Below are 9,026 nucleotides of genomic sequence, written 5' to 3'. Positions count from 1 at the left end.
TTACACTATGATTATTTGTCTGCCATTTGTCTGTCATATCATATGCCATTGAAATAAAATATTTAAAAATAAATTTTGTTTGCTTATTATTTTATAATTAATATTGATTATAATTTCAAAAAAAAACAAAACTAGTGCACGAGAATTCATTTGATACTTCATTAGCAATAAAACATTCATTTAGAGTGTTGAGTATAATTAAAGATTACAATAAATATATGTAAGTTAAATTTTATTATTTAGTTAGATTTTTAATCTAACTAAAGATATTAGTTTAATATTACTCAATTAAATTTTAATTTTTGTAATGGCATAAATTACTTAATAATATGAATTTATGAAAAAAGAAATATGAATGACTATGAGTTTGCAAATTACGTGTTCTGCAGGCGCAAATTTATTAATCAATCATACAATTGAATACTGGGTGACATCGTAGATAAACGTCTTTAATTTCTTCAATATTTTTTCTTGTTCTTTTCATGGATTTGCCTTGCAAATAATTTTCTTGTCACTTGAACTTAATATAATTATTATGTTTATATTTATGTTCTAAGACAATGTAACGAGATTTATCCATAAGGTGAAATAATATGTAATACATGTTGTATTAAAAAATCTTGATAAATAATTTTAAATGATTTATTTCGTCGTAATCATAAGTTATGTCACTATGGTAAAAAAATTATTAAAATCCGTTGTATTTAACTTTTCTCTAATGAAAATATAAAAATTCCTATTTATTTTATTATAAAAATAGTTATAAAATGGTTATAAAATTGTTGATAAAAATAGTTTTAAAAATGTTTCTACAGATTTTCTTAAAAATTTGAGTATATAAAATGTTTATTTTAACCTTTCGCCTTTCATAAGCGGACTTTTAAAAATTGATTTATTGAAGTTCAAATTTAAAATTGAATTATTTTCCTTTTCTTTAAACTATTGACCGCCAAATCTAATCTAAATACATTATATTTGTGTGTATTCTTTAAGTTTGTTTATGTTAAATTTATATTATTTGTAACTTTAAACTCATCTTTATGTTTTCATAAGCATAAGTTGTTGATATATTTTTAAACATTTTTTGATCTTTTCAACATACTACCTGTTCAATATACAATTTTCTATCTGTTTTATAAAATATATGATTCACATTTTCTTACTTAATACTTTCATTATTAGGATCTCCAGAAACATGAAAATTATTTTTTTTAATAAATACAATTTTTCTTTTAAAAATATTTTATTACATTATGTTTATTCAATGCTATTAATTTAACAATATAAGATATTATTCTAAAAACATAAAAGTTACATTAAAATACATACATATAACTGTCAGTAAATATTAAAATAATTCTATATAAATATTACAGTCTGTATATATATATATATATATATTTTTTTTTTTAAATAAATAAATTAATCTTAATATAGTTTGTAAGCGATATATTAACTTAAAACTGTTAATTATATTATATAAGTAAGAACTATAATTATAATAAGATGTATTATTTGTGTATTATTGTAATATAATACTAATTATAATTAAACGAAATAGTATATAATTTATATGTGTTATAATAATTTTTCTAGTGTTTGCGGTATTTATTTTCTATTTGTGTAACTAGGATCAATCGGTTTCGAAAAAATTTTCCATGGAGCCCGTATTTTTATAGTTGGCATAACTTTTTGTCCATATTTATCGAAAGGTTCAAAAGACCCTGAAATGGTTTTAATAATGAAGGGATTGTTAGGATCATCCGATTTAATTTCCGTAATAGTGTCGGAAGATGTAGTTAAATTATTTATAAATGGTCCTAATAAATCAGAAATAAGTGGATTTGAAGACCAATTAGATTTGAGTTCAGGATTATTTGGAACAGAACCAAATCCAGAATTCAGTGAAGTTGAAAAAAATGGATTTACAGGTAAAGGCATATGAGGAAAACCTTCAAATGGATGATAAGGTACAAACATAGAGAGGTCTTGAGAGGGAGTAAAACGGAATGATAGAGGCGGTTGTCCATAAGGTGGAGCAAGAGGAAAAGGCCAGCCAAGAGTACCTTCGTCAAACTTAAATGGTTTCGGTAAATTTGTAGTATATAAACCTTCTCCGTTCATTTCTTCATTATTGCCATCTTCGTTTTCACCGGGCTTATACGCACCTTGCCATCCATTATCGTCTGGGTCCTCAGGCTTTTTATAATAATACTTATCATCATCTATGGCAGGGATAGATGTAGTTGAATCGAAAGCAGGTTGAAAGCGATTATCAAATAAAACTGTTATATTAGGTGAAGATGAATTTCTAATGATCGAAGGATTTCCTAAAATGGGATTAAGGTTAGGTTTAACCGTTATCTCAACCTGCGGTTCTTTCTTTGTGCTAGTAGGAATTGTTCTCTGAACAGGTATTTCTGTAGGACGTTGAATTTGCGAATTTGGTGATTGCGCACAGGATAAAAGATTATGAGTTTTTGTATGTGGATTTTCTGGTTTAATATCAACATCTTCAGAAGATGGCATTGTTGGTTTATTTCTTTTAGGTTGTTTGTTTTGTGGATGTTTTTTAGTTGGTTTTTTAGGCCGATCTACTGGTTCATCTGGTGTTTCAGGATCATTTTCTGTATCTGGATTATCCTCATCTGGTTCTTCGGGATCATCCTCATCGTTTTCTGGTGTTGGTGTTGTTGGTTTATTCTTTTTAGGCTGTTTATTTTGAGGAGGTTTCTTAGGAGTTTTGTTTTTTTGTTTCTTAGGTGGTTCTTTGGGTTCATCTGGTGTTTCAGGATCATTTTCTGTATCGGGATTATCCTCATCTGGTTCTTCGGCATCAGCCTCATCGTTTTCAGGTGATGGTGTTGTTGGTTTATTCTTTTTTGATTGTTTATTTTGAGGAGGTTTCTTAGGAGTTTTGTTTTTTTGTTTCTTAGGTGGTTCTTTGGGTTCATCTGGTGTTTCAGGATCATTTTCTGTATCGGGATTATCCTCATCTGGTTCTTCGGCATCAGCCTCATCGTTTTCAGGTGATGGTGTTGTTGGTTTATTCTTTTTTGATTGTTTATTTTGAGGAGGTTTCTTAGGAGTTTTGTTTTTTTGTTTCTTAGGTGGTTCTTTGGGTTCATCTGGTGTTTCAGGATCATTTTCTGTATCGGGATTATCCTCATCTGGTTCTTCGGCATCAGCCTCATCGTTTTCAGGTGATGGTGTTGTTGGTTTATTCTTTTTTGATTGTTTATTTTGAGGAGGTTTCTTAGGAGTTTTGTTTTTTTGTTTCTTAGGTGGTTCTTTGGGTTCATCTGGTGTTTCAGGATCATTTTCTGTATCGGGATTATCCTCATCTGGTTCTTCGGCATCAGCCTCATCGTTTTCAGGTGATGGTGTTGTTGGTTTATTCTTTTTTGATTGTTTATTTTGAGGAGGTTTCTTAGGAGTTTTGTTTTTTTGTTTCTTAGGTGGTTCTTTGGGTTCATCTGGTGTTTCAGGATCATTTTCTGTATCGGGATTATCCTCATCTGGTTCTTCGGGATCATCCTCATCGTTTTCTGGTGTTGGTGTTGTTGGTTTATTCTTTTTTGATTGTTTATTTTGAGAAGGTTTTTTCGGTATTTTGTTTTTTGATTTCTTAGGTGGTTCTTTGGGATCATCTGGTGTTTCAGGATCATTTTCTGTATCGGGATTATCCTCATCTGGTTCTTCGGGATCATCCTCATCGTTTTCTGGTGTTGGTGTTGTTGGTTTATTCTTTTTAGGCTGTTTATTTTGAGGAGGTTTCTTAGGAGTTTTGTTTTTTTGTTTCTTAGGTGGTTCTTTGGGTTCATCTGGTGTTTCAGGATCATTTTCTGTATCGGTATTATCCTCATCTGGTTCTTCGGGATCAGCGTCATCGTTTTCAGGTGATGGTGTTGTTGGTTTATTCTTTTTAGGCTGTTTATTTTGTGGAGGTTTCTTAGGAGTTTTGTTTTCTGGATTCTTAGGCGGTTCTTTGGGTTCATCTGGTGTTTCAGGATCATTTTCTGTATCGGGATTATCCTCATCTGGTTCTTCGGGATCAGCGTCATCGTTTTCAGGTGATGGTGTTGTTGGCTTATTCTTTTTAGGTTGTTTATTTTGAGGTGGTTTCTTAGGAGTTTTGTTTTTTGATTTCTTAGGTGGTTCTTTGGGTTCATCTGGTGTTTCAGGATCATCTTCTTCTGGATTATCCTCATCTGGTTCTTCGGGATCATCCTCATCGTTTTCTGGTGTTGGTGTTGTTGGTTTTTTCTTTTTAGGCTGTTTATTTTGCGGACCTTTCTTAGGAGTTTTGTTTTTTGGTTTCTTAGGTGGTTCTTTGGGTTCATCTGATGTTTCAGGATCATCTTCTTCGGGATTATCCTCATCTGGTACATCGGGTGTAGTCTCGTCATTTTCAGGTGATGGTGTTGTTGGTTTATTCTTTTTTGGTTGTTTATTTTGAGGTGTTTTCTTAGGAGTTTTGTTTTTTGGTTTCTTAGGTGGTTCTTTGGGTTCATCTGATGTTTCAGGATCATCTTCTTCGGGATTATCCTCATCTGGTTCTTCAGGTGTAGTCTCGTCATTTGCAGGTGATGGTGTTGTTGGTTTATTCTTTTTAGGCTGTTTATTTTGTGGAGGTTTCTTAGGAGTTTTGTTTTCTGGTTTCTTAGGCGGTTCTTTGGGTTCATCTGGTGTTTCAGGATCATCTTCTTCGGGATTATCCTCATCTGGTTCTTCAGGTGTAGTCTCATCGTTTTCAGGTGATGGTGTTGTTGGTTTATTCTTTTTTGGTTGTTTATTTTGAGGTGGTTTCTTAGGAGTTTTGTTTTTTTGTTTCTTAGGTGGTTCTTTGGGTTCATCTGGTGTTTCAGGATCATCTTCTTCGGGATTATCCTCATCTGGTTCTTCGGGATCAGCTTCATCGTTTTCTGGTGTTGGTGTTGTTGGTTTTTTCTTTTTAGGCTGTTTATTTTGCGGAGCTTTCTTAGGAGTTTTGTTTTCTGGTTTCTTAGGTGGTTCTTTCGGTTCATCTGGTGTATCAGGATCATTTTCTTCTGGATCTTCCGAATTATCTGCTTCTGGGTTTTCAGGTTCATTCTCATCATTATCTGGTGATGGTGTCGTTGGGTTATTCTTTTTAGCTTTATTTTGTGTAGGAATTTTAGGTGGTTTTTTAGATTCATCTTTTTTTGGTTCTTTTGGTGAATCATTTATATTATCAGGAAATTCCGAGTCCTGTTCTGCTTTTGGAATATCATCATTTTCTTCATTTGGTTTAGTGGCATCGTTTTCTGATACTGGTGTTGTTGGATTATTCATTTCTGGTTCTTTCATGTCTTTTGGTTCTTTTATTGGTTTCTTGGTTTCATCTTTGTCAGGTTTTTGAGTAGCCTCATTTGGTTCATCTGGTTTATTTTTATCTTCTATATTATCTTGATTTTTTTCTTTTGATTCTGTATCATCTTCTTCTGGTGCTGATGTTCTTGGCTTATTCGGTTTTGGTGTTCTTTTTTGTCGGCGTTTTTTAATTGGTTTCGTAGTTTCATCATCTACTGTTTCTGTTGGGTATTCTTCAGGTATATTCAATGATTCTGAACTTTCTTCTACTTCTTGGATTACCGTCTTATTTTTTTTGTATTTTTTTATTTCTTTAAATGTTTGTAGATTATTCACAGATTCTTGATTTTCTATATCTTTTGACAAATCACTATCCTCATTAGTAAATTTCTTGTCCTTTTCATTACTTTTATCATTTTTTTTTGTTTCTATTATTTTGGGTATACTTGACTTAGATGATTTTGTCGTCGTTGTATCGATATTAAACATCTTATCTATTTCTAATGATTGTAACATTAATTTATGTTGATTTTTTAAACTAATATAACTGTTATGAGGTTCATGATCATTTTCTTTTCCCTCTGGTCTAGTAGATTTTAGTTTATCAATATTAAAACGTTGTTGAACAGGTGTCGATATATTTTTAGAATTTTTGTTGTTAGATAATTCAATACTAAATTTATTATCTTCATAAGGTGTACTCCTTGTATTGTTATTAATTATACTTGAAGGAATATTATTTGATGGTTCTATATTTATATTAAAATCATCATTTTCAGGAATTTCACTTCTAAGTTTATAACTTTGTGGTTGATCGGATTCTTTTTTGTTTTTAATGTTTGTTTGTGAACCGCTGTTTAATTGTAATTTGTAAAGTTTATTCTTTACATTCAACAATAATTTTTCCTGTAAATTTTCTAATGAACTAGGATCTTTTTTTTCAATTAATTGATTGTTTAAATTTAATAGTTTTGTATTAGTAAAGTCATCCTGTTTACTGAAATTGGAAATTTGAGTAGTTTCGAGGGAAATTCCATTTGCACTAGCAGTTCTTTTATTATTATTTGTAGTATCCACATTTTCTCCATTACCGGCAAAGGAATTGGCTGTAATGATTTATTTTTAAGATAAAATATTTACTATGTTATGCTAAAATGTATACTCTGTTATTTACCTAATAAAAATTTCAATTTGTTATTTATGAATTTATATCAAGTTATGTAATTAATAATCAAATAAGAAAAATAAAAAAAAACAAATAAAAAATATTTCACATTATTTATGTTAACATAAAATAATAAAATTTTACAGTTACTTTTTATTATAAAACGTTTAGAAATCTTATTTAATCAGTATTTATATAATTCAATATAATTAAGTAAATCCATATTATTATATTTTATATATTCATGACTTCATAATTACCAATGGTTGCTGTTTGTTCATTTGCATTCTCTCCTGAAATATTATTATACATTTTAGAAACATTATATACTATATATACTAAGTAGATATAAATAATAATAAAAAATCCCTTTTTAGCACATTATAAACACAATTGAAAACATAATAATATGAAATTACAATAAATTATCTTTATAAAGATTTATTTTATTGTCACTAGATATCACTTATCATTGAAATAAACAAATCATTTGTTAGACAATTATGAAAAAAATCACCTGTTGGAAAAGCTAGGATACACGATAATGAGAGTACAATCAGGGCCAAAATGGCCCTGAAAGTAAGACACATTTTCACAAGCTCACTAAATCAGCACGTAATCTTTTTGAAACTAAAATCTTGAACGAACAACAATTTCCGATAGAGTGTAAATTTATTGGTATAAGTGGTAGCTTTTATAGCTGATGCTCTCTGAGTATTCAAAAAAAAAAAAAAAAAAAAAAAAAAAAAAAAATGCCGGCGAACGTTCTCGGAGGCTATAGCATTTAATAGAAGTAAAAGGATACAAAAGATGTAGAGAGAAAAAAAAACAAAATGCGCGCATCCGTCTCTCTGTAAGTTGCAGAGATGATTCGATAAGAATCATTCACAAGTCAATTTTTTTTCAGCATTGTAATTTTACCGAGTGATAGATCATTTTCAAGATATCAGGCAGATGATTAAGTTTTGCTTAGGCGTGATAAAAGCAAGCGATCGACGAAGTATTAAGTAATACTGCGATACTGCTAGTATCCAAGTGTACGCAATTTGCTTGGAAACTTTATGTTTACCCAGAAATAGAAATAAGTAAGCGGCAAATCAATTTATTTTTTCAGTATGCTTTTTCAACGTATAATTTCATTCGTTTAATTGTGTATTTTGAAATGATCGTAGTTGGGTTCCGCGAGCAGAATGTAGAAGAATTTTATAACGTGCGATTTGCGTAAAATTTAAACAAGTAAAATTATAAATTGTAAACAGTTGTTACTACAAACATCATTAATAAAGAAACTAGTTGTAACAAGTATTTTAATATACAGAATTTAAGGATTTGACTGTAACTATCGAGGATACATTTTTAAATATATAATTTAAGGAATTTTTCAATTCTTATATAATTAATAAGTTTTCAATTTTCTTAGAAAATATAAATCAGTTAGAACTTTGACAGTTTTTATGACTTTCAATTTAAAAATACAACTTAATTTTTATAAATGAAATATTAAATTATTTTTCAGCTCATTAAATATTTGTTTTACAACTTCAGTTACATATTTATTTAATATTATTATCAATCAATATTTTTAAATACGGCACTTTCTTTCATTATGATAATAATCGCTTGATTAAATGTTGTAATAAATCCGACACTATTCAAGGAAATATTATGCTTCACTTGATCTATGACTTTTAATAGTGGTATAAAAATAATAAAATTTTCATTCGAAACAAACATTCATAGCTAAAAATAATGCTTAGTGACTTCGGAAATAATTATAACGGTTTATTAACGAATAAATATTTTAATTACACGCTGTAGAATGTTTTTTTTTTTTTATAAAAAGAAATTAAATTTGGTTGTAATAAGATATATTCGTATAATGAACATATGCGCAAGTAAAAAATATTTCAATATTACTACAATATAAGGCAATATAAAATAATTTAATAATCGATTGATTTATTTATTATATAAGAATGAATATAATATATAAAAATTTTTTTTTTATCTATAAATAGTATAAGCATTAAACAATAATTATTACATTGCTTTCTTATTGTTCACATAAAATATAATAAATAATTAATTTTAATTGTGCGAATGCGATAAAAAAAATCACAAATACATGTAACATCACATTCATCTCTAGTTAATAAGATTACTGATTAAAATAAATAATTAAAATAACATATTTTAAAAGTAAATTACTCGGTTACCTAGAAAATTATAAAAATTACAAAGTATTGAAAAACCGATTTCAAGAAAGAAAGAATAAAAATATACAGGAGATCAATCGATGTTTATAGTCAGGAATTATAATTAAGTATTGATTGTGAATCAACGAATTCAATTTTGATGAATAATTAAGCAATTATTTTCCTGATAGGATTCTAATTAAAATGAGTAATTAAAGCAGAACAGAGGAAGAATTGACAGATTGTTAAAGTAGCGATAAAGAATTAAAATTGGAAAGGTTCTTGTTAGAGGCCAAAAGTGCACGATTATTGTTAATTGTTTTGCTCATGGG

The 9,026-nt window shown here is 28.9% G+C and overlaps 1 protein-coding gene across 1 annotated transcript; it reads right to left on the bottom strand.

Annotated features, from left to right (window-relative positions):
- Nucleotides 1–1,569: 1,569 nt before the first annotated feature.
- LOC105368348 (proteoglycan 4-like) lies at nt 1,570–5,823 on the bottom strand. The gene is made up of 2 exons (XM_011507351.1): nt 4,896–5,823; nt 1,570–4,724 (listed from the first exon to the last, which is right to left on the bottom strand). Exons 1-2 carry the CDS (start codon nt 5,821–5,823, stop codon nt 1,609–1,611), a joined length of 4,044 nt encoding a protein of 1,347 aa, XP_011505653.1. The 3' UTR covers nt 1,570–1,608.
- Between the last annotated feature and the right edge of the window lie 3,203 nt (nt 5,824–9,026).

Source organism: Ceratosolen solmsi, unplaced genomic scaffold, assembly GCF_000503995.2.
Source record: "Ceratosolen solmsi marchali unplaced genomic scaffold, CerSol_1.0 scaffold6, whole genome shotgun sequence".
NCBI classification, from domain to species: Eukaryota; Metazoa; Arthropoda; class Insecta; order Hymenoptera; family Agaonidae; genus Ceratosolen; species Ceratosolen solmsi.
The sequence above is the reverse complement of the archived record's forward strand: the minus strand, read 5'-3'. Positions and strand labels throughout refer to the sequence as shown.